The 26,653-nt window shown below is 43.5% G+C and overlaps 1 protein-coding gene across 14 annotated transcripts in view; it reads right to left on the bottom strand.

Moving 5' to 3' along the window:
- nfixa (nuclear factor I/Xa) overlaps positions 1-26,653 on the bottom strand; it is a 97,595-nt gene that overhangs the window by 23,523 nt on the left and 47,419 nt on the right. For all 14 annotated transcript variants that reach the window (XM_037259770.1, XM_037258183.1, XM_037255755.1 and 11 more), the window contains one exon: positions 71-133. In XM_037259770.1, coding sequence (XP_037115665.1) covers positions 71-133 — 63 coding nt within the window. The remainder of the gene's footprint in view (positions 1-70; positions 134-26,653) is intronic.

Genomic DNA, 26,653 nt, shown 5'->3' with positions numbered 1-26,653 from the left:
TTGTCTCAACTGCTTCCAGATGAGACTAATCATTTTTCCTGATTCTGTGTGCGTGTATGTGCACACTTACCATTGGGCGGTGGTTTAATGTCCGTGTCCCCCTGTTGGCTGGAGCTGTCTGATTGTCCGGATTCTGCACAAAACATGAAGAGAAATGATGACTATTTGTACAAATGTTCTTTAATCAATACTTTATTGTTAAGGTCTGTTTAGGAACTGCGCTGTTTGAATTTGCAATATGTGCTAAGTTCTACATGTGTTAATGAAGTCGCGCAATTTCTTGAAGTGTGACGTTTCTTTACATCCCGGAAAGCTCGCTGTCGTCTCCCCGCTGAGTGAAGGTGCAATGATTTACAGAGTGCCGTTATGCCAATAAGTATCTAACGATGCAATCATATCCCGTGCCCTAATCTGATTTAATACTTTCTTGCTGGTAGGGATTTAGTCTGCATAAACAGAGCACCTCACGTGCGCACACAAACACACTTTCGCATATGAACACCCACACGAGCATGTGCACTTGCAATCTGTTTCTTCCTCTAATTTCTGTTTCATCGCCGCAAAAACAGACTCAGGAAAACAGCTGACCACGGGAGTCTGGTTGCGCCTGAGGATTTGAGGCAGAGCGCGTTTTAGTCGCAGGAAAACTTTTCCCCATGAGGGCAGACAAGCAACACTAATCTGTGTACACAAGCACGTTTGCACACACCTGTTATGACTGGCCTATGAATGCAATCGGCTTCACTCACACGAGCGGTTAGCCGCACACGGCAGGCCTTGGCAACTCGAGGACGAAATTAGGAATGGAGAAGCTCCAGGCGGAAAAAAGCTTTTTGTAACACGAGTGTCAAAAGGGAGTGTCAACATTGTCCATTGTGACCACATTCATGTTAATGGCGATGCAGTGGTGGCAAAAGGGGAAGTGGCCCTACTAGTCTAAACATAGTATCCTGATTAATGTTACATTTGTAAAATATGAATTAATTCGCAAAGTCCACCCATTCGATCCATTTCCGGGGGCGGCCATTTTGTCACTTGCTGTCGACTGAAGATGACATCACAGTTGTTCTTGGTTCAGTAAATGACCAAACACGGCTCACCTGAGCTGAGTCGTGATTGGTCGTTACCTGAGCCACAGTGATGTCATTTTTAGTCGACAGCAAGTGGCAAAATGGCCGCCTTCAGAGATGGGTGATTTTGCGACTTAATATTTCACAAATGCAAGATTACTCAGAATATCCTATTTTGATGAGTGGGGCCATTTCTGCTTGAATTAAAGTAAAAATGAGATGAAAAGTACTGAGGAACTAAAGTAAATAAACATGAGCGTGTGTGAATAGTGGTGGTCAATTCAGACCAAAGTTGCTAGCAAGCAAGCTAATGGAAAGGAGGTGTTTATCCACAGGCTGTAGGTGATAACAGAGCACACAGACTCCTGCCAGCAGCACTTGCCTTGCAGCCGCTCTAAGCCACAGATTAGCCTAGTGAGCAGAAAAAATAACAGGCCTGTCTCGCTGCCTACGAAGCCATCCGCAGAAAAGCAAAAAGACCTCCCTTTCTGCTCGCTCCTCTCATGCAGAATCCCTCACTCGTCGCCGTCGCCCCATCGCGTGTAATCCTGGCAGCCATCTTAGAGCTTGGCAGCCATCTTAGCATTGGCGGTAGCTCCGCATTCCAGGTAACTGACGGCACAGGCTCCCATCGCACCAGGCTGCGCACGCACCCCAGATACATTGAGCTCCTCATAGACGGACGGACAAACACTCAGGAGTAAACATACGGGTGCCAATGAAAGCTGTTGGGAAAACAACCCGACCTCACTGGACTTTTACCGGCGTGTAGTATTTCGCCACAGGGCGAGAGAATATTGTAAACACTCCATTTCTCGCACCTCCGAAGCACTGGTTGGAAGACCAAGCCGTAACTGTACGTGTGCAGCGAGCCCCGAGGCATGTCTGCGTGTGTGCACAATCCCAAGACCGCAATTAGCCTCTAGAATTAGCCGGCTGCGATAAAGCTGTAGCTCTCCATCGCTACGAGAGGTCATCAGTTTCACTGCAAAGCGACACAGTGATCATATTGTTGGGTTGAGAAAATGAAACTCAGGAGGTCCGCCTGACTGTTTATCACGACTCGGCCAGTTACAGTCTACTGTACGACAGCCGCAACCCGTCTAAAGTCGCAGCAAGCCCTTTATCTCGTCGCCCAGACCCCCGAAGCTCTTCCGGCACCTCCAATCAGAGCTCTGCAGGCCTCTCGGACAACCCTCGACCTCACGTCATCCCTCACGGTTGACGTCAAACCTTTCAACAACACGCGTAGTCCCTCTCAGCCAGCACAGTCTAATTAAGACAGAGTAACTCCGTCAATGCAGTGTCGCCTGAGGTCACTAAGGAGCCAGATATGGAAGTTGGGCTGTATGAGTGCAGGATATGGACTGGACTCAGTGAGATAAGCCATGACGTGCATTACATACGTAAACTGCCACAGTCTCTTGGTAGTGTAGTGCAGTGTGCAACATTTGATCATTTGACAAGACTTTTGAAAGACAGAGTTTTTATTAAAAATTAAGGCCTTGTTGTTAAATTCATGATTTGACGGCTTTTAAGACTTTTTAAGGATCTTTTTAAGACACGTCCTGTAAGTGCTGCTCATTCTGTTATGTGTACCTTGGCCAATTGGGGGCAGCACAAGACATTTCAAACATCAATATTTTGTACTGAAGATGAGCTCCTCTAAGCTTCTCTGTACGGCACTTATTCATCATTCTTTGCAGAGGAAAACGAATATATGCCCGTGAATATTGTCATATTATCTATCACTTTACATGCATCGCTTCATATATCGATTGCTTATAGGACAAAAATACAAAGATGCTAATTATTAGCTAGCGAAGCCTAACTAATTGTTTTATATACACCGTGTAATTGTGTAACCTTTGTGTTTAGTTTGACCAAACTGCCGCTTGTTGTGAAGTGACTTGAGTTTATTGTCACCATACAGAACTCATACCTTGTTTGTTTACCATCTATAATATTTTTATAATTATTATGTCACTGATGAGTGCAATTACTTTGCAGGCTCAATAGCAGCTCAACATTGCCGGACTGGCTGGTGTAGAAGGTTCTACAGACTACTGTACCTCCCACTGTCAACGCTCACATATTTCTGTGGCTTTTGCTTTTATCAGTTCCATCTGGAGTGCATTTTCCTTCCCCATCCCGTTTTGCCATGTGTGACATACGGTCTTCTCTAAGCGCTTCCATTCCTGTCGTTATATGAGACTCAAATAATAGCTCTGAAACCAAGTCTTTCCATTTAGGCATTAGTGTATGTTGCTTCTTTCTATGTGACTTTCTTCGTCGTTTGGAACAATCGCAACTCCCGACTTCTCCACCACCACCACCACCTCCTCCTCCTCCACTCTGCTCTTCTCCTCCCCAAAACACAGGATCACGCCGTACAGCCTCCCAATTGGGTTTCGCTTAAGAGGTTTATCGGTATGTTGCTAAACATTCTGACCTTTTTTTAATCCTTAATGCGCTTAAAATGTTCCAAAACCTCCTAATCCCCCTGGCTATCCCACACAGATGTTCACTCCGCTCTTTTATTGGATATTATTTCATTATTTTTTCTTTTCGACATATGTATTTTCTTGCATATACACATTTTATTCAAACATATCTAATACAGAAGGGAATATTCCAGTTGCTGTTCTGCATAAATTTCACATTGAGCTAAGCCAGATGTGTGACTTATTTGGGGGGGAGAAAAAAAACAAAAAAAGATTTGAATGAATAATATTAAGGACACTATTAACAGCTCAGTTTTTCGAAGTGCTGTGCGTACATATGGATATTCATGTGAATCTATTAGCGTATGGATGTATGCATTTGTGTGACTGCGCCACTCACAGCCAGGCAAACTGTTTGGCGAGGTGGGCTCTGCATGTGTGTGTGTGTGTGTGTCTGTGTGTGTAGCAGGTGTGCCAGGCTGCCTTGCGCAGCTTGCTGCCCATCTGTGCTCCCGTCTGTGTGCCGCCTGCGCCCACGCTTTGCCAACAGCGCCGCACCACAGCAAGAAGACCCAGGAGAGAGGGATGCTGAGCGATGAGGGAGGGAGGAAGGGGGGGAGGGATGGAAGGAGGAGCAGAGGCAGGAGGAGGAAAGAGGAAGGGGGATTACAAGGAGGGTTAGGAAAGGGAAAGAAAGTGGGAGAGGGAATGGGGTGGGGGTCCGGAGAGTAGACATGAAGTCGTAGGGAAGGGCGGCATACGATGCGGGGTTGCTGAGTGGAGGTTTTAAGGCCTTGAGGGCGGATTGTGGCTGGCTGGATGCCCATACATACCCCCCCTCCCATTTCTTTATCGCACTTCACTCCTTCCTGTCCGGCCCTCCTTCTCTTGATTCATCAGCCGACCAAAATGACTTGTCTTCATCAGTGCAGATTACTGCGGACCTCTGAGAGACTGTACTCTGGAATCGGTCACTTTTGACCGGAGACATTGAAGATTAGAGTCTAATATCTGGCAATACAAATTAAGAGCAGGACTCCAAAATGTAGAATTATCATTCCTAACCCTAACCCGGGGCCAGATCCATCAGGGATACCATAACAAGAGGCCCAAGAAGGCCACTATCCCCCCAAAAAAAATATGAAAGACCACACTTTGTGTTTTTACAGCTCAAACACAAAAATGTATTGCTCACCGTTCTTCATAAAGGTGTTGGTAACAAACAAAGTAATGACAGTGCTAATTGACATTAGGCGTGTCACCCAGGTGCATGTGTGTGACAGTCGCAAGATTTTTGTACGCCACTCTGAACCGCATTTAACGCCAATTATCATTCCAGTCGGGAGCAGATGTGTATAGATTCTCAACAAGAGGACAAAAAATTATGCAAACATTGAGACGATGCTTTGTTAAAAAAAAAAAAAGGTCCTAAAAAAACATGACCCAGCTTTCCACGCATGGACTATATGAAACCAAAGCTCGACGGTACAAAATGTACTGTTTTTTGCTATGTTGACCACATCTGGCCGCAAAGTTGACGGGTTCATTTTTGGGCCACGCAGTACTTTTTATTCTGTTAACATCTCACCGGTATTATATTACATCTCAAAACGCTGATGTGATTTGACTAACTGTAAATACTGATTGATGACAACATTGGTTCCTGCATGAGTGACTGGGGTCATTTCTATTCACAAATGTCTTCAGACCGCCTGTGATGCGTGTGCGCGCATGTGTGCGTGTGTCTATGGCTGGGGGCCCCAGCGCAGTGCATGACCCAACCTAACAGAGTGTGAAAGTCCCCCCGCCGACTTGATACTGATATAACTGTCCCCTAAGTGGTGTTGACACCGCCATTATTACCCTGTCAACCTCCATATCTACTCAGCTTAAAGGAGTCAACTGGGGCAGGGGCCCGAGCATGTTAAGGGCCAGTGTGTCCGCACCGTCCCACTTCGGCCCAAATAAATACAGCTGCACAAAGGCCGGAAAGGGAAAGAGTAAGAGGAACATGGGGGGGGGGGGGGGTATTTTCGCTTGCTACCTACACAGTGCTCACTGGATGCAAACTGTGAAGGTGTGGCTGCAGCGAGTGATTATCTCCACCAGGTGGCGATTTCCTGGCACAGAAAAGTCTATGGTGAAATGCAAATAAAGCAGCAAGGCCTTGGGCCAAGCTCCTGGGCTAGCGCAGACTTCACTCTCTAGACTGCAGAGAGAAGCAGGCCTGCTACAAAGAGACAAAAGACATGAAAAGGGAAGGAGACGTGAAGTTTACCCACGCTTGGATTTTGCTTTACGATAGCAAGATCCAACACAGTGCGGTCTGAACACGAACGCAGTCAGACGAGAAGGAAAACATCCAAAGGCTGCACATTCACACACGAGCCAGGTGCTTGCTATGCAAAACAAAAAGACAAATATCGTGGAAAATTATCACGAATTGTGTTTAGCGCTAAATACTATCTGTTTGACTGGAACACATCACAAGGAGAAAATTGCTAACCAGCATCCGGTAATAGATTGTGTCTTTGACCTTTTACGCTCCACTATAACAGCTACTAAAGAATGAGACAAGAAATTGCAAAATGACTCGGCCAGCGTAAATCAGATCTCTATCTAACTCGTGTGACCATGAGAGGAGTACGAGACAGTAGTGGGGAGGATCAGGAGTGTGCACGGCGGGAGAACCTGACAAGTGGAGTAACTGTGTACAAAGTTGTGAATCAGTGTCAAGTGTTGCAAAAACAGACGAAGATGTGGGGAGAGGGCCTCTGTTGGGATTTGGATTTTTTTTTTTGGGCCCGGATTGACATGTCTTTTGTTGGCCAGAAGCAAAGAGGTTCTTTAAGGTAAGCTACCATCTTTGTCTCCATATGTGCAATAGCTTAAGGTCACTTTCAACAATATTGACCACCTGCTTGCTTTTCATTCATGATCTCTGGTCGGTTAACATTTTTTGTAATCTTCGCAGTTGTCTTCAACCCACGCGCATCTCTCTCGCAAGACACATAAAAGAAAGTGAACTACAGTCGCCAGCCAAGGACGCGTGGATAAGAACGAGAAAACATCCTCAACCGCAGTCACACACAAGCGCACAACTCGTATCCGCAAAGCGATACCGACGAAGGTTGCCAACTCCTCCAAAAGCTCCGCTGAGATAACGGCGATAACAAACATTCCTGCCGCAGCCAATTCTGTCCCTCACGAGGATCACTTCAATGAAAACTCGTAGCAAATGTGCCACTTTACGAACACAACAATACATCAATAAGTCAGTCGGGTGAATGCGTCGAACTGTAAAGCAAGAGACCCAATTACAGCGGAACTCGTTAACTATTATCTCTGGAGAAATGCGAGAGAAATAATGATCATTCTGTAGGGAATGCGGCGAGTCATAAAGTCTATCTTGGATTTATTTTTTTTTTTTTAAATAAATGGAACAGTGTAATTCCAATATGAAAATGTAACATCCTGTGTAGTTTAGTTGGTTTCCATGGTGACAAAATTAAAATTGGAGATTGTTGCTCCCTGCTGGGCTGAGCGGACACAATATGTGCGCGTTCTATTGAGAAGTACGAACACCCCAAGTGACTCAATCCTATCAAACGATGCCAAGAGGACAGAGGGAGGACTGCTTGGCTGTTGTTAATCAAAAGGGAAAAAAAAAGGAGGATACTCGCAGGGAAAGCAATAAAGGAGACGCAAGGCATCATAAAAGTGAAGGGAAGCTCCAGGAGAGCAAACTTCATCAACGCCATCACGCTGTCACTCTGACAATCACACAATGCGGATGGGAAGGTTGAGGCGACGCCCGGAAGAAGCCTCAACTTTGACCTTTTGGCAACATCGGCAAGTGGCGGATGATGCCAGCAGGCCAAGTCGAGAGGCTGAACTGAATGAGTGTGAGAGCGCGCGAAAGGAGAATCCTAAAACCCACACACAGCCATGAAATCAAATTGTATGGACCAACGGAAGCTGTGTTAGTAGAAGCTTGACGAGGGTTGATGTGGACTTATTTTGTCAGCGTGTCTTTAAAGTGCGGTTTAGGGTTGCTACGCAGACTGGCGATTAAAGAGAGCGTCTGGCTCGTGAAGTAAACAGTTCGACCACAAAAAAATAACACACTCCAAAGGCTGCTCAAAAGACATTGCTAATGTTCAAACAAACACACACACACACACACACAAGCGGAGTGAAGAGACACTCTTTGTCCATTGTACGGCATGGCGAGGACAGATGGAGGGGCTTGTGAAGGGTGAGGTCATGTGAGGGAGCTGGAGCCTGGTGCAACAGCCAGCCTGAGGTCAACCCGCTAACAGGGTCAGACCGCTTCTTGGCTCTTTACATGCAACACATCCTGGAGATATAAACAGGTACAGGATAGGAAAGCCCTGCATGGAGGTTCTGACAACTCATATTTATTGACAGAGCACTTTAAAAAACAACATAGCTGGAAAAAGGTTTTTTAGCCCTAGCCTTTAGTTTGCGATGCTAACACGTATATAACCTTTTAAAGAAACTGACGTTTGAACACAAAGCAGCAATGCATTTAGACATTTCTACTACTAATAATGATGCGAGCAAATCTTCTGGCTGATTAAAAATATACGATTAAAACAAGTAACGACCCAAATACAATGAAGTACTTGTATCCAACCAGCAGAGGCGCTGTTCATTCATTCACTAGTGGTCTGAAGAACAACATGACAGCATTACGGCGAATAAAATAAAAAGAAACACCAGAGTTGCTCCCTAAAGAAGTCATAGGGCCAGGTATGGTTAATCCACAATTAAAAGTAATAGATTACACATTATGTTCTCGTGCACATCAACAAGCTTTTCCAACAAATGTTGCCAGCCTGGATTGCTCTGAACAGCTTGGCCCTGCTCACAAACAAGATATATCACCTCCACAGACAAACAGATCAACCAATCAGGATATAGATGTACAGTAAAGCAGAGCAAACCACCATCTGTCTGCTGGCATAGGCACTCGTTAGGAAGCTGCATCTCTGATGCATAAGGTCAATCAGTATGGGTATGTGAATGCAAAAAAAAAAGATGGACAGATGAAGCTTGCCGGGGATTGGTGGATAACGTTTGTAAATATCTACAAACTGCACATATCATCCATCAATAGCTTTTTAATAAATTACTACATTCATGCAATTTTTACTCAGCTTTCTTTATTATTATTATCATTTTACTATGATTTATTATTATTATTATTATCATGATTATTACTACTGAACATGCACATTTCCTCATCACTGTTAGTCCCACTGTGAGCAATGCAAGTTTGATTAGAGGGCAGCGGGTGGCTCCTGGGTTCTTGCCAAACAGCGGCAGTCTTTTTTGCGAAGTTTGGGTGACATTCAAATCCTCCAACACTCAACTTGATTTGCAAAACACAAGCAAGCGCAGTTATTGCAAAGTGCTTGACATAATAAAGACACACAAAAAACATAATAATAAATGAAGCGAGCGAGTTTTGACACGAGCTCCAAAGTTGCTTTGCCTCTCGACTTGAGAAGGCATTCATCAATTGCGATTCACGTGAATGCACGAGTGTTTATATCAAGAACACATTGGCCCCATCACATCCCTGCGCTTAACTAGTAAGCTCATCCTGCTTAACGTCTCCACGCTAATTCTAATTCACCTCCTTACCAAAATCACCCTGAACACATCATCCCCGCGGCTCGACAGCTTCGATGTTAGACACGTGATCGCCGGAGCTTCACTGAGCTTCGACATATGACCCTTATCAATTACATTAATTGTCCTCCCGACGCCTGACCATAAACAAAAATACCTATGGGACTTTACTATCCTCGTTACAGAATGAGCCATAGCCATTAAACAGACATATGGGCGCTTAACCGCACTATATGGAGTCATGAAACGGAGCACGCAACACGTATGTAGCGGCAGCGGTTGTGTATGAGCAGAGCAGACCCGACCGATCCCCTGTAATCTAAGTGGTGATGTAATGCCCGATGCAGCCGCCATAATATGTTACATAACCTTATAAACGGCTTAAGTACCCTTGGGTTGACAGGGTTCATTTGAGACATGAATGGCTACTTTGTCAAAGTGCTCAAATGTAAAATAGGCTAAATGCCAAATGTCAGTTATCAGAGATGGTACATGTAAGCAAATTTTAAATTTAAGAATAAACACAGATTAAAATAAAACATGAATCATTTGATATCTCCTGTATTTTAAAATTGTCCAAAATGCTCAGGATTTCATCTTCTCAACAGTAAATACTGTATTATCAGATTTCTGTAGATTTCCGTAAAAGTGGACGAAAGAAAACTTTTACTTTTGAAAATAATGATAATTTTTTTTTACCCTTTTTCTGACATGTTTCAGTCAAACAAAAAATTATATAGGAATGAATTTATGCTTATGCATATTCTGCAGTGTCAATTTGAAATAATATCATGTTTAAATAAAAAAATGGAAATTGAAACATGTTTTTTATAATTTGATTCATTGATTAATCAACAAAATCATCAGCAAATTAATTGATTATTGATTATTAAAATATTTTTTTTGTTGCAGCCCTAGTTTAAATTAATGGTAATCTGCAATTTATTCTTTGCACGGTTTAGTTGTTTTTAAAAAAGTTAAATGACTTCAGATTTTTTTAAGCACCACAGAAGGAGTATAAGAATCACATGAGGCACTTCCAAAATGGCTGCATTTACTGTAGTCTCAGAAAATGACTGTAGTCAAATGAGTATTAACATCCACCCCCCACACACAGCAACATACCTCCTCGGCCCCCAACTGTTCTTAGCTGAGAGGGAAAGCTTTTGATTTGGTTGTGACTGGCAGCTCGTGTAAACACTGCATCAGCCAGTGAGCGATAGCGGAGACTGGGAGAGATTTGAACCGCTGCCAAAAGCTGCAAAGCCAAGTTTGGCCCTATAGCACTCTGTGCATGTGTGTGTATGTGTGTGTGTGTGTGTGTGTGTGTGTGTGGTGAAAAGAGGGTTTGTACGTGCAGCCATGAGTGAGTTCATACTGTATGTGTGCACATGTGTGTCTGTGTTTAACCCATTTACGTAACAGACGGGTCCTTGGGTTCAGGAAAATTTAAAGACGAAGCAAGAAGGGGGGGGGAGAGACAAGTCGTGGAGTGAGCTATAGGGGGAGCGTGAATGAAAGAGGCGAGGCAAGCCAGCCTGCCTGGAACTAGAAGAGGTAGGACGAGACTTGGGAGAGAAGACGGCTAAAAGGGAAAATTTAAGAGTGTGGACAAAGGACGTTAGGGATAAAGTTTTTATGCATCGAAATAGTTGCATGAGAGACACAAGAGCCAGCAAAGTGGGATCTTGTCTCAGATAATCAGATAATTGAACGACATGACCTATAAAACTGTTGTCGGTCGGCGACATTTGCTTTGAACAAGCTGGGAGGAGCGAACGTCGAAACTTCACTCCGGCCTCTCGGGCATTCCCTTACACACAGTCAGCGAGTCTATCTCTGAAGGTGGGAAACTGTCGGCTCGATTCCATTTTGACTCCCAAAAAAACTTTTACAGGCGGTGTAAAAGGGGTTATTGTAAGTGGTTTAATGGAGGCAGACTGTTACCACATTTCAAGTCAGCGTGGACAAGTCTAACGACGCTGAGCTACGGTCCCCGGGAGAGAGGAGGGACGGACGGGAGTGTCAAGATGAGACAGGTACAGAAATGGGAGCGACAAAAAGCATGAAAGAAAGAGAGAGGAGGAACTAGACAGAGGGCGAATGAAAAAGAGAGCGATAAAAACGAGGGGGGAAAAAAAAAAAGCATGAAGGCCTGTTTCTGGTGGGACTCCAAGAGCCAGCATCTGTTTGGCTGCGGCTCAGAAAAGTCTAATGTTTCACCCTGCAGCGCCCGGGGGAATGCTATTCCAGGCTGCATGGGCTTCTATGAAAAACAGCTTTATGTGGAAAAGGGGAGATGGAGGGAACCGGAGAAAGAGCGGCAACAAGGGAAGGAAGGAGAGGAGGAGGGTGTGGAGGAAGAAGGGGGGCGGGGAAGGGGGGTGACACCAGCAGGCAGGGGTGCCGTAAATGCCAGGAAATAGTTAACGATTCTTTGGGCCCGTAACTTACAAGGAGTTTCAAAACATATTAGTGCATTACATTAAATGCTTAATGGGCCCCCATTTTTTATGTGTTTCCATGGGGCCCAACCCCTCGGAGCATAGAGGGGGGAAAGTGGAGTGAGTGAGTAAGAAGAATGACGAAGCGCCGGACTGTGTTGAAGTTGGCAAGTGACAAAAGCGAACCAGTAAAAAGTCCATTTCACCTGTTTGCCACCCAACAACAACGTAGCTTACTGTAGCTTGATGTTGGAGAGGAAGAAAAAAAAGCTAAGGTTACTGAGGCAAGCCCAGAAAACACACACACACATTCTGTCCTAACTGGGCATCTGGGCACGGCCAGCTGTGTTGTGGCTAAGAGCCCAGGGCCTCCTCACCTGCCAGTCAAGCAGCTGACACCCTCAAGGGACGACAAACAGCTGGCAGACAGGTGCGGCTGCCATCCACAGCTCTGAGCAACATCTGCGCAATGTTCACATGGAGATGCACACTCGTGCAAACTGCTTTGTCTGTCTTCGCCGCATGCATATGACGTGAAGGGCCACCGATAAACATCCGAGGGTTTGCAGGATGTAGGTTGGAAAAAAAAATCTGATGGGACGACATGAAGTTAATTAAATGTCTTAAAAAGTTGATACACAGGTCAATGATGTAAACACAGCGGGGAGACAACATACTGGCTAACTGCTAGCTAACCACAGCGGGAAGACAACATACTGGCTAACTGCTAGCTAACCACAGCGGGAACTGCTAGCTAGTCTGAGCACCTTTTTTGTATAAAAGCGCTTGTTCTGTGTTTATTTTAAATAGATCGATAGATCGATCGATCGATCGATCGATAGATAGATAGATATTTTGTTACCATTTGTTCAATAATGTTCAATTAGCTGAGGATGTTTACTTTAAGTTAGAGCCTGGTTGTGTAAGATAGTTCTCCGTTGCATTTGATGTTTTTTTTTTTCTCCAAGAGTGAAATAATTCCAAACTTTGGTCCTTCTCTTCTCTCTATTCTTTTACACACTCTTTCCTCCTGGCCTGTACTTATTGCTACATAAAATCCCAAATCCCACGATTGAGAAGGAATAAAAGTGGGACGCGCGAGGCTTAATCAAAAGCAGAGGCACATTTCTTTTGGCAAAACAATGAGCGAAGGCAAAGTTTACATGAGCTAACTGACAGGGAGAAAGAGGAGATGGATGGAGGAGTGAGCGAGGGAAGCGGGAATGGAAGAAAATAAACACACAGGGGGGAGTGTAACAGCGAGAGTGAAAGGGAGAGCGGTGTGACGGAATGAAATCATGAAAATGTGCTTTTCATTTCTTAATACTCCACCACAAACGCCTACTCTGTCCCTATATAACTCCACGTTTATCGCTCTACGAGTTCCAGCCACATCGACGCGATGCGCAGCCGTCCCGTACACGTGGAAGTGCCGCTTGCCTAAAGTCAGATGGCACCTCATCTCAGCGTCCACGTGAAAAAGAATGCAACATGAGGATGAAGAAGAGAACAAACAAGTACTGTAATTTTCCAACGTCATACTAAAAATGACCTTTGGGCGATGAAACTCCATTATTGGCACAAAATGTCACTCACGTGGGCGAAAGTTCATCCTTCCAATCATAGTGAAGTAGACTTTTCATTGTTTTGAACCTGTTCCCCCCTCCATTTTTTAAAGTACTTATCCATTGAGGGTCGTGGGGAGCTGGAGTCTATCCAAGCTCAGTACAGGAGAAAGACAGACTAAATCCTGGAATGGTCACAAGTAGGAATGTTCAAGACTTCTTTTTTCCAGACTCATACAAGTGGGAGTAACACTCACCGATACCAAGAACCGATACCGCTAATGCTTTTGATGTATGAAATGACATTAAATACAATGACAAGTTGTGAACTAAACCTTTCTTCAACCAAAACATTCTTTTGAACTTTTTAATCTGTAAGTGTAATGTGATTTATTGACGTTATTATCAGATCATCTCTTAAAGTCTTGTCACCGTTAAGTAGATTAGAAATGGGGACAAACAAAACAAAGATAAGATTTTGTACACGACTGAATGTTATGATTGTTATGTTATCATTTTTTTCCATCACATTTTGGAAAAGAGCTTTTAAGATGGGTTGATGTTTTGTAACATCTTCCATTATACACAATTATGATTTTTTTTTATTAGTTAAGCTGAATCGCTTTGTGTTTTGGTTGTACACTCACAACAATTCACAAAGTGAAAGCGACTTGAGGGTTTACGCTCTATTAATTCCTACGTGAAGATTTCCCATTGAACATATTCTGTCGTCAACGTAAGGCGATATAAGCCTCTAACCATCCCCGTATTTGCAGCTTTGCGGGGATTTTGCTCATTAAGGCCTTTCACTGGTTCGACCTGGATTGCTGTTGAGCAAAGCGGCTGCAAAAACTGCCAAAAAACCCGAGGTAAAGCTGGTAAGGGTTGAACGAGGGCGTACTAGATAAGGACAAAGACAGGGGGAGATTGTTGTGGTGAGATAGGAGGTGACCGGAGGCTTTCAAAAAGTCTTGTGATGGACTCAATCTTTTTTTTTTCTCCCCCTCTATTGTTTGTTCTGAGGTTTGGCTGTAAGATAGCAGGCTTGATTTGCAGATCATGGCTTAATTCTCATCTTTATCTATCAATTATATATAAAGATTAGAGTGCAACCAATAAATTATGGCCCAAGAAATATTTAAGCCAAATTCCCTAAGGACATGTAAATAATCATTTATTATTATTAATGTATAGTAGCTAAAAACACTTCTAACGCTGAAATATTAAATTTCTGTTTTATTCTAGTGTTATCGTGTTCAGATATGTGAGAGGATATATCCTCAAATGGTTATTCTTTCACATGAACTCAACTGGATTAAAAGCAAACAAACTACGTTGCCCAAGTTCACGGTGATTAATTGTCATGTCACACAGAGCAAACATGAAGCTTAAGAGGATTATGACCGAAAACAAGATCGAGACATTCGGTTGTTGCTTTTAGCTTTTAAATGGTATTTGCTTACGATTAGAAAAAAAATATAAATCAGTCGTTAGTGTCTGGGCAGCTTATTTCATGTCACCTTCGCTTTCTAAGAACAAATTGCGTACAACAGTCAGTGTTACAGTATTTATCACCTGAAAGGCTGAGGCTCCTAGCGCTATCTCCGTCAAACACATCATTACGCTGTTTCATTCAGCTCTTTGTCTTTTTCAAGTGTCTCCCCGCCGGCGAGGCTTTTTCGACAAATAGCGCAGTTAAGTGTTTGGGTTTGAGCTTATAAGTGTTACATTTGATTGTGCAGCTCATGCGATGTTGCAAAGCCAAGGACCTTCACGGCGAGTAGAGGAGGCATGCAGATGGCGATCAAGAGGCGACTTCACAAGAGCTCACACCTGGAGGTTAGACACTGAACAGACGTTTTTTTGTTTTTTTTTAACATGCATCAGCCGAGACCAACCTGATAGTGTTCCAAGCCGGGATGAGTTATTCTTTCTTTTGTAGTTTGAGCCTTTCCGGTTTACGCGGTTATTCACGATCAATGCCGATGGTTGTTCATACAAGGCCTAGCTGGGAGCTAGCGACTCTTATCACAGCGGAAGTGTCATAGTTTATCATTTTGAAATCTTATTTTATGTTCAGTTTTACATAGTGTACCTCATTGTGCAACTTTTTAAACCATTTGGCTGAGTTGTCGGTGGTGTGTGAAATTTACAAGACAGTTAACTGTGTGCGTCATTTAAAAGGGACTTTAAATAAATTTTTAGTAGGCATGGGCTTTTGACTAAATCCATCTTGAGGGAAAATTGAGCATCAAACGAATACAAAAAAATCTGTATGTTCAGAAGAACATACGTCGGCTCAGAAAACTATTTCAAAAGACGTGAAAAAAAAAAACCATGATATACGTATGAAAAAACACGACACTAGCGCTAAGATGACACACTGAACCTAGCTCCATATGGAGCGTATCATCAACGACTTTTAATGAGCCAAGTTGTACAAGCGTTTGCCGCTACATTGAAGCGGCCCGCAATCGTCAGCACACACTCTGCGACGAGAGAGCCATATGATTTCACTTATCCGCGGCCTTGCTCTGAGAGCTTTTAAACTGCGGATAGTGACAAACTAATAATCCCCTTTCCTGCAATTATCTTCCTCCCCCATTCTCTCCATCATTGCCTCGCTTCTAATTATTTTCTTTCCTCCTCAACCACTGCCCAGCTGTGTCTGCCCCTTACTCAGCTAATACGAATTCTTACACCCGGTTAGCCTAAAGTAGAAGAATCGATCTGCTTGTAAGACCAACAGAAAAAGAGAGACGGGAAAAAAAAAAATCCATCACAACGAGCTGTTCATAAAAAGGCTGGCTGGTAACAACTGTTTCTAATCTTACCATAAAGTTCAGCGGAGGAGCGTATGAAGTCACAACATGCGGATAGCTCGTGACCTACGGCATCATTAACGGAGGTAGTGATGTCATCCACTCAAGGGCTTTGCGGCAAAACTACTGAGGCCCTCGTTGATTGTCTGTCTCCGGAGACGAGAGGCAGAAAGAAAGAAAAACGCTCATGTCACGACTGCTGTAGAGCTCACTCGGAGTGTCTCGGAACTTCGTCGAACAGCGTGGCCACACCTAATAGGATCCTGATGAGCCATCAGCGTGACTGGATGAACGCGGGACGTATTGTAAAGTGCTTAAGCACCATTAAATACCATTAGGGTAAAAAGGCAAAAAGGCATCCCATTTATCATTTGACAACATCGGAGAGCGTGATCAACAAGCCCGTCCTGCTCTGTTGAGGTCTTTATGATCTATTGTGCTGGCAAAAACCACTTTCCTTCTTCTGCTTGGGAGCTAAGAGTGATTATTCTGGATTATTGATAGATTGATGGTGAATCTGGGATATGAGGGATTGCTTTAGAGAGGATTACCATACTGAGTACCCGGAACAAGGATGATGATCGAGGAGATAATAATGCCAAGCTGATCATGACTGTGATGTGCAGATTTAAAAAGATGAATGGTAATAACAATGGCTAGCAATGTCTATGAAGATAAATTGTAACTTTAGGATTGATAGTTTGTCTTCGCGGGACAAATACAATGATGTGGCGGGCCGTATCTAACCCCTGGGCCTTGAGTTTGACACCTACGTCATGAATCAGACTCTCAGGTTGCTCGCGATTGAGAAAAAGTTATTCAGGACTTTCCCAACATTTCGGATTTAGTGACACGCCGGCGATATTCAATCGAGTGAGGCCAGGCAGAGTTGACGGGCTGCTGAAATGCAAGGTGGAGTGCCTGGCGCAGATTAGCTCTCCTCTGGCTTTTCAAACAACGCTGACAAATGCGCACCCCTCCGCACTTTGAGTTTGTCAGAGATCTATTCCTGCACTTAAAACAGGAGACACGCACATGCACTCAAACAGCTTATGCTACCTTTGTCACCTCCCACTCACTGGTTATCTCCAAGGACACAAAACCCACAAGATCCCCTACCCAATTTCCACGCATGCAGCCTAAATGGAGCTGTAAGTAGGCATTAAGCCTGATGGGGAGAAAAGCAACATTAAAAAAGAAACATCAATGCTGGCGAGAAGGAGGGAAGAAACGGGAGGTGGTTTCCGACTTAATTCGCCGACTTTTCCATTTTCTTTGCAACATACCTAAGCGGGGATTTTAGGGAAGGTATGCATACAATAGTTCCCCGTCCTCACTCAGACAGAAAAAGACACAATGAACCCGCTGTACTTTTCTTCGCACACATGCAGCAATCCTTTCCAGATTTAGAAATGTCTTGGTTGCCGGCCAAAGTATCTGAAATAATACCCAACAGCTCACAATACATGTAACTTTTTTTTTTTTAATCTGAGATTAAAGGTGATCCCCTTTCACTGTTAATACTCTGACCGGTCCGCTAGGAGTGTCTGTCGTTTAAACTGGACGCTGGCCAGGAAATGAGGTATGAGCTGCATTTGCGCAACAGTCAGTGGTGAAAATATATACAGTAGCCCGATACTTTTGCTCGTAGATATACTTAGATCTGAGCAGTGAGGAAACGTCAACAACAAAGATCCCAAACTGGACATCACATGTTGTAGTCGGTTAATTTACAAGCACCTGGCTATTATTTTATTTTCATTGCAGCCAGAGCTGTACTTTTCCCTCCATCACAACATGGAATCTTTTCCAAATGGCATTTGGACAAATGAACAAGTTTATCACAAACCCTCTAAGTGACTTCCTATCAGATGCAGACAGTTTGTTGACTTGCAGGGTTGATCAACTGTCTGGCAAGCAATTTGACCGGCAGTCATATGTTTCAGAGAATTCACAGTTTCTTAAATCATCTTTCCTATCACAAGGCTGCCCTCAATGCCAATAAAAAAAAACATTTACAGTTAATAAAAAAACAAAAGAAGTCCCACAAAAGGAATTACCGTAAATTTCGGACTATAAACCGCAACCTTTTTCGCTGATTTTAAACCTGGAATCACGAGTTTTAGCTGGTGCGGCTTACAGTCAGAAAATTACGGTAATTATTTTTGGACAAATTATCACAATGGAGAATTTTTTTTTAGTTAAAATAGGCACGTGGGATATAAAAAAAAAAAAAAAAAGACGACAGTAAGGACACTCCAGCTACATTTCTCAACCACGACCCGACGCATTCCTACATGGGCTAATAAGCACACCGTGCGCCTCGTCATCCATTGACGTCTCCTCGCTCGGGCAGGAATTAACAGTGGGCTGCCTGTATGTCAACTGCCCTCAGCCTGACCCAGTCGGGCGCATAGAGAAAGAAGTGATTAACAGAACTGTAGGAGCGGGAGCCCACCTGCTCAGACTAAATGGGAGCCCCTCACACAGCAGCCCCCCCTCGGGCTACAAAGAAACACTTGCGCTGACAACGATATATATGTACACGGGGGAGACAAGACTCTCACTGACTCTTTCATCCTCGCAGATAGACAGAAAGAGGAAAGGGGGCCGAGCGGTGATAAAGGCCCCAGACAACAGTCAAGGGGGTGAAAAGGGAGGGAGGGAGGGAGGAAGGAAGGGAGGGAGGAGGAGCGTTTCCTGAAGAGACGGGGCAGGCAGGATATGCAGGAGGAGGGGAAACACAGGGGTGGCTTGTTCCTAGCAGTGGTTGTGTCTTTACTGGGGCTCTGTACAGCACCGGTGTCAAAACTGACATGCTGTACATTCATCTCGGCTACTAAGTTCCAAAAGTAGCTTTGTTTATCCCCGATCAGGTGTCAGGTAATGAAATACAGTTTATTCTACTGAGACACCCCGGAGCACTTGCAGGTACGTCTTGTATGTAAAAAGATCGCGCTCATTCTTTTCTGTCCAACCCCGTTTTTTTTCAATCTTTTGTGGTAATACAGCTATTGTTTGATGGGGAACATTACTCCTGAAAGTCAGCTTTGTCACAACGCCTTTGGATCCATCTGGTCAAGTGAAAGTAGTGAAGGGAACTGACAGATGCTCAGATCATTTTGCTCAACCACAAGCATTCCTGCCATAACTCATCTTTTTGTAAACATGTGGTTTAGTTCATTTTAACAACATTAGAATCGTGACACCAATCCTGGAACCTTTCTGACACGCCTTCCAATCCTTCGCAAAAGGCCACACTGTTGTTTACATTTACCGAGTCGCCGTAAAGCCAGGCCGCTCGCAGCCTCGCCTCGATGAAAATAGCCGATAAGAAACCACGAGGGACCATGTGAAGTGTAAGCAAGCGTGACATTAGGCCTTAAGTTGTGTTAAGTGCCTCTCCGCTGATTGAACACTTCCCCCCCGTGTAGCCTCTGAGGATTTCACCTTTAAACATAACCTTCCTCCCCCTGCCCCGGCTTTTCAACACATGTACATTCTTGGGAAAAACCCACACTATATTTCATTTTCACACTTGCTTTCCTTTGCTTGCCCTCTAACCTTGACTGGGACAACCTCGCCCCCTTTCAATGCTGTTAATACCTCTTTGTCCAATCTCCAAACACCCGGGCCGGGCTCAAGTTGCACAACGTTGCCTTCACGCACGTGTGGCGTTCTATTAATTCCAGTGGTGACAGGCCCTTTTGATGCCGCCACTGCTCCTTAATCCGACAGTGAGAGAAAGGGCGAGGAGGGCGCAACTAGTAGTGACGAGGGGGGGGGGGCGGGGGATGGCTTCCAACTGGCTTTGACCCAGTCAAGTTCAAGTTCAATGTTTTACCAAAGCTCTTTGAGTCCCATGAAAACGTGGCTCAATGCAATGCCGCGAGAAAAGGGATAACAGAAGCTCAAATTACAGTTTTATAGTCCGAGAGTACAAGAGAAGAAGTCAAAACATACTTAGGTGTTGGATAGGAATGAAAAGTTAAGATATTTTATCCCAAAGGGGGGGGGGGTCAAGTAATTATGCAAAAGAAGCCAGACCAGAATGAAACGTTCAGGGAACACTCGTAAGATTGATTCATTTTAATTTAAAACATGGTAGCGTGCAAGGAAAACAAGAAAAAAGGCACTCAATTTGTAGATAGTGTTTAGACATGAGGCCTCGAAGACATCTGTACTTAATTCAGATGTTTTGACTCGCTTTTGAGATCATGTTTGAAAGCTGAAATCCCCCGTATGACATCGCAAGCCAAAAATTGATGTCGTAATCAAGGTCTGCTTATGCTCTTTGATTTTAGTCTTAGATTTATATTAACCTCCCATGCCAAGGAGGTTGTGTGTTTAAATCACTGTTGGATTGTTCGTTATGCTAAAAGCAAAGAAGGCATTAAGCATTGGCCCAGATCCGATTTAATTTGGTCAAAACGACAAATTTTAACGTGAATTTAGGCAAACGCATGGCAGAAAGATATTTGGTGCCAATCCTGATTGTTATGGAAACCTAATGTAAAGTGAACCGAACTGGCTCAGTTGAACATGTGGCAGATATTTCCACTCAATTGTGTGCCATTTTTATTTACACTAAAACTACTGCATCAGTGGAATATGCAGGCTCTTAGTACGATTTAGTATTTAACATTTTAATACAAATCTACTGTATGTAAGAATATTTTGAAAATATTTAGCTAATTTATGTATTTTTTATTATTTTATTTACAATTTAGTATTTAACTAATGGATTTAAGAATATTTTGAAAATATTTTGCTAATTTATGTATTTTTTATTATATGTTATTTTATTATTTATTTTGTTATTTTAATTTGCATTTTAGTACTTTGAATTTGACTATATTTAGTCATATTGTTGATGTTCAGCATCCGCTATGCAATTTAGGAATAAAAGCTTTTTTGATGAACACTTAAGCCTACTACACTACTGTATTTGAATGTTGCCCATGATGATGGATGGTATTTTTTATTTTGAGGGCACATTTTGTTCTTCCCAAATGAGTTCAACCTGGCTGAGGTTCTCATGTGACTCCGTGCCATTCTTGTGTGCCATGTTTTAATCACATCACATGATGAGAGTTTCCCATGGTGGCTTCACTCGGTGAGGTGCAAGAATTACAGTGAAGCTGCAAACCTAACGTCCACGGAGACAGCTTTGACATGTGTTTGCCATTTAGCCATCACAGAGGGGAAGATTTATGATATTTCTCCAAACTTCTCATCAGAAACTTATTTTCTATTCCTCTTTGTGAGAGTCTATCTTCTGTGTTTGCTTGCCTCTCTCTTCCAGGTGGTGCCTGAATGTGTCCATATGAATCTGCGTGCATACATGAGTGATGAGGTATTTGGCAATCTGAGAGCAGGTTTAATAATAACCGATATATCCCTGGATGCTTTCAGAGCTCGTTCCAGCTGGGAGCGGTCTGTCATGCCTCCCGACCCAATGTGAAAAGGAAAAAAACAAAAAAAAGACGAGAGACAGAAGTTGGGAGAAATGATGAAGTGCGGGAGGACGGATGGAGAGAAGAAATAAGGGAGGGGATGTGTGAGCTGACATCTGCCTGGCATCCGCTCACCTTGCATGCACTTTGGACCCCCAACCCTAAAAAAAAAAAAAATGACACTGCTCTTCTGACAAATGCAACGCGTCAAACACTTTTTCCGGTTTCACACGGAGATGAACCCGGCCAGGAGATACCGAGGCGTCTCGCACTCTGGAGCTGGCTGTGAGCGTGTCAGCGAGCCTCTGGCTCAGGCCGCCTGGAAACGCAGGACTCTCGCACTCAAGTGCCAAAACAGTAAAGAACATCGCACGCCTTGGCACGACCTTGCGTCGACGCCATTACGCAAAGCGGAACAGCGTTGGTGCCTCTTTGACAGATTTAAGTAAATAGCAGCAAACAAGCGATTATTTTTGGCAGACTGGCAGGCCTGTCGTCCATTCCAAGAACTAGCGAAGGTCCGCTGGGAATGTAGCGAGATGAAATCACATAAACAGATGTGATTAAAGTCAATATCATATGTGCCATTACTCATTCAGACGATGCGCTCCTTCGCTCATCGGCAGAAAACATGCACTCTGCTGCTTGGCTGCCGTGCTCTCATTTGCTCTTCCACTTAGATCTATTTATTGCCAGTTAGATTCAATGTGCGAGATAATTAAACTCGGAGATGCCCGACAGACGGCGACGTCTAAACGCTCGTGGCTGAAATGCATGACGGTAAAGTCCCGCGATTCCAGGCCACAAGAGTTATTGAGAAATGTTTATACTAGTTGTAAATTGTAAATATATATGAGATTATCATTAAGACCTATCTTCTGTAGTTGATCTTGAAAATAAAAGTTTAAGATCCAATACACTGAGTGAAGAGTCTAACTCCTAATCCTGATCTTAGTTCCTCCCAAAGATACACAGATTTTATAGTCAAGATGTATAAAAATGAGTTTCGTTTTTCTTCTTAATTTAATTATTCCCTATTTTTCCCTATCAGTGTACAATTTTTTTTCTAGTGGCAAAAAAACTCACCTATTGGCAGTTTTTGTGCTCTTTCGGTAAAGCCCTGGCGAACAGGAAAGTAGTAATTGTTGACAAAGAATACATTTGCTAAATCTTTAGTGTAATCCTAGCTTTTATAAACGAGTGCCCTGAGATACCCGACTTACAAGTTTATCAAAATAAGTCGTCATTCGAACGATTTTTTTGGTGGTTACGTTAAGCCTGGGTCGTTACTGGAGGGTAAAGTGTCTTTCTGCGAGAAAAAAGAATACGTGGAGACTATTCAAGTGGGAATTCATCGTGTTCATATGCGTTCTTTCAAATATGTAACATGAAGCCGTGTGGCGAGGCAGCGGGATCAGTGTGGGATCTGCAGCTGACACAGTCAAGTTGACCCACTATAAGTGGATTTGTAATCCCGAGTGGATTTAAACTGTGTTTACTCTCATGGCCGTTGTGTGTGCTTATTTGAGTCGGCCGGCACAGCTGCTTCTGTTTCCCTCTGTCACTAACGCTGCTGTCCATATTGCTTTTCGATCACATGCCACTAATTACACGGCGGGCTTCGGCGCAGTTTCCTTTTCTGAAAGTGATGGAATTATTGGTGTCATGCAGTGGTAACAGTTATTTTGGGCTTGTACCTTCTTTTTTTAATAGGCAGGTCTGTGACAGCGCAGGCAGTAGCGCTAGCCAAAACACATCGTCGGCTTTACAACGTACAAAAACAGGGTGCTCTGGCCCAGCTCTGGAGAAGCTAAGCCGCTTTGGGACAGAGGGGAGCTTTGATACTGTCACCAGTCGATTAATCGGCCATTACCGACGCAGGTCGGGCCAGACTCTGGCGCTAATATGGCTCTGCCGGTTTGTGGGGTTACAGCCAGATCAGACGACGGCTAAAGCTCAAAGCGGCGTGACCCTGGAACGTTTGGCTGAGACGCGAGTCAACCGAGGTAAATCAAATCAATTTGGACTTAGATACGGGTGCACTAGAGTTCACGGAAGGATATAGATGGAGCTGCAGGTGAGACTCTCACTGCTTTGAGCAGTCAAAATAGGTCAACTAGATTAGTGCATTGGTAAAGTTAAGTATGGGCAACCACAACATGTTTTGTAATGAGCTTTTATGATTACAAGAATATAAAATTCAAATGAGTGAATAAGCATCATGTGCTACAAAATGGCGTCAAAGCTCTACGGTACCTAATGGGAAAGTAATTCATTCAAGGCAATGTATAGAAGTGATTTGTTTTGACTGAGAGGCTAAGTTCTTTATATGTCAGAAAGAAGCTAAGTTAGCTTGGGTTGTTAGCAGAAATTAGTCTGGATTTATTTTCGCTATCAAGAAAATACATAACATCTGAGTGCTTACGTCAGACGACTTCAAAAACAGGACAACTTACTAACGCGTCTTAATTACGGTATGTGGCTAAGGCTGTAAGCTCGGCTAAGGTCATTTCAGACCACCCTTGAAAAAAACGGAACCGGAAAAGTTCCATGAAGGATGAGCTGTCAGGAAAACAGCATTTTAAGATCAAGGTATTACTGCGAAAAACAAAATGTGCCTAAGATTTTCAACCGCAAACCAACAAGTCAATTGACGTCAATAGGCTTCGGTCTGTGGGGGAATCTTTCATTTCAAAAAGTATAGAAACAAAATTTACAGAAGCTTCTGTATTTATCCACATAAATGTATATTTAAGCCACTGTATGAATTACGAGGGACGTCAACAAATATCCGATTCATTGTTTTTCCCATCCTCCCATTTAGGCTGGGGCCTATCCCAGGGTACCTATAAATTCAAAACCACTCACACCTACGCACAATTTAATCTTCAATGAACCTAAAATACTCTCACACACAGTAGGAGAACAATCAAATGTCACATTCAAACCCAGAACCTCTGAACTGTGAAACCAGCTAACCACTAAGGCCATTGCGATTCTTCTTCAGGCTGGGTTGAGACTCAACAGCGCCTCTGCTGGATCCCACCAAGTAATGCGCCTGAATCACTTCAAGATGTGATTGTTTAACAATTAATTCCACACAATCGAGTGAATTCTTAACAATAAATTAAATTAATTATGAGGCCCATCCCTAGTTGCGGTGCAACGGTAAAAAGAGCAAAACAGATGAGGTCGTATTTCAAATATTCAAAGTGATAAAACGCCTATGACAAGTTTTTCCACCGCTGCAGTAGACGACGAAAACTAAATCATAAGTTGGAGGGAAAATATGAAATAAACATCTCCAGAGTGCTGGCAGTTGAGTTTGTATTTTGTTGAACCACGGTTATTTCAGTCACAAACACATGCAATTAAATTGATTTGCTCCATTCTTTTTGAAGCGAGTGAAATATATGTAGATCGAGAAAAAAAAAAAAAAAAAAAAAAAAGAAGGCAAATGTATCAGAGATGAGATCAAACGGTCAGAGATGAGTTGCGGTTGTTGGCAGCCGTCAAGCCCGATGCCACCCACGCGGGCTCTGAGGCAAAACATTTACTGACCCCTTGCCAACGCCTCTACGTGTGCGGCACTATGTGTGTGTACGTGTGTGTGACAGTGTGCGTGTTTATCGGCCCCCCTGCTGCCACCTCTGGGGAGGAGCCGACGAAGCGCTGAGTGACACACGCTGCTCAGTTTCTTAACAGCGAGAGAGGAGGGCCAGCCAAACCGCAACCTCCAGACTGGGATCTCGCTGCCTGTAATTACCAAGACATGTTGAAGTCACTCTTTGTGTGTGAGTGTGTGTGCACGTGTATATGTGTGCGTCCTCCTCATCACATTAACTAGAACCAAGGTGTGTCTGGCTACTTGTCCCAGAGGAAGTGACACGTCTCAACGGTGGCCTCGCACACAAATAACACACATAAAGCGGGTTAAGAAATGAAAGTTATTGCGAAGTAGAGCCTTGTTCAATTAAGCTAACCGCGAATTTACAAACAGTGGTGGGAGGGGGGGGGTGCCTCGTGATGACTCATTAGCCGAGCGGCGCACTTGCACTTTCAACTACTTTCTCTCTCTCTGAGCCTCCCAAGTGCTCGGCCACAGCGAGAAGGTGGGAGATGACAGGGTGTGGACAGAACGAAAAACACACACATGCCTGTTGGCTGCACATGAGTGCGAGTGACCACATAAACAAATACATGTGCGCGCGCCGCACAAACACTCGGGCCAATTAAATGAGCTCATTTGTGCTGCTGCGGTGCCGAGACGAGCATGGGGGGCCATTACACATAGTATTAAGAATAAATAAGTCTTACCAATAATTAAGGGGTGGGGGGACTATTTCATTTGAAAATTGAAGAGTAATTATGTAATAATAATGAGAGGATTATAAAGAGGTGGACACTGTAAGATGATAAAATCTGACAGAACTGGAAAAAAATAAACTAGTATACAGCGTATAAAGTTTTGATAGAAAATAAGCAATATGAGATTTCCACAAACTATGAAAATATTGCGAAAAGATAAGAGAAATCACATCACAATTCTATGCCAGAAAAGTGGTAAAATGCACACTTTAAGAGAAAAAGAAGAAAAACCTTATGATAAAAAGTCAGAAGAAGGTCTTGATATTAAAAGAAGAGATTTTTTTTTACTAAAATAAAATTAAGAGAAAATAAGTTTCATTTAACAAAACAGGTTATATTTGGGGAAAAAAAATCATATATTAGTATATAAATATTTTTTAATTCACTTTATGTAGACGCCAAAGAAATTGTTATTGCCAACATAAGACGTGGGCGTGATGGCAACATGGCCTGTTGGAGCTTTTTTGCACATCAGAGCAAACAGAGGCACGGGGCCTTAAGTGGGGATTTTGTTTGCCTGGACTTGACCTTGGGGGCGCGTGGGGTGCGCGCGCGCATCTGTGCGGCAAACCACATCAAAGAGCGACTGAGCTGCTCAGTTGTTCTGACCTCTGAACCCAGCATGCTCCAACAAGCGTGCGCGGGAACACAGCGGTACACACATCAGAGCGTCTGAATTTACAACGAGGAATACTAGACAGAAGAAAGACGTGGCGTTTTGTCTCGTTAACTTTTATAGGGAGCGTGAATAGGGCCGCACGAGTGAATCATTGGGGCACGTAAATGCATACAGGCTTTAAATGAGTCACACACTTCTTTTTGT

The sequence above is a fragment of the Syngnathus acus genome, chromosome 1 (genome assembly GCF_901709675.1).
Source record: "Syngnathus acus chromosome 1, fSynAcu1.2, whole genome shotgun sequence".
Classification (NCBI taxonomy): Eukaryota; Metazoa; Chordata; class Actinopteri; order Syngnathiformes; family Syngnathidae; genus Syngnathus; species Syngnathus acus.
Note: the sequence above shows the minus strand (reverse complement) of the source record. Positions and strands in the feature narration are given on the sequence as shown.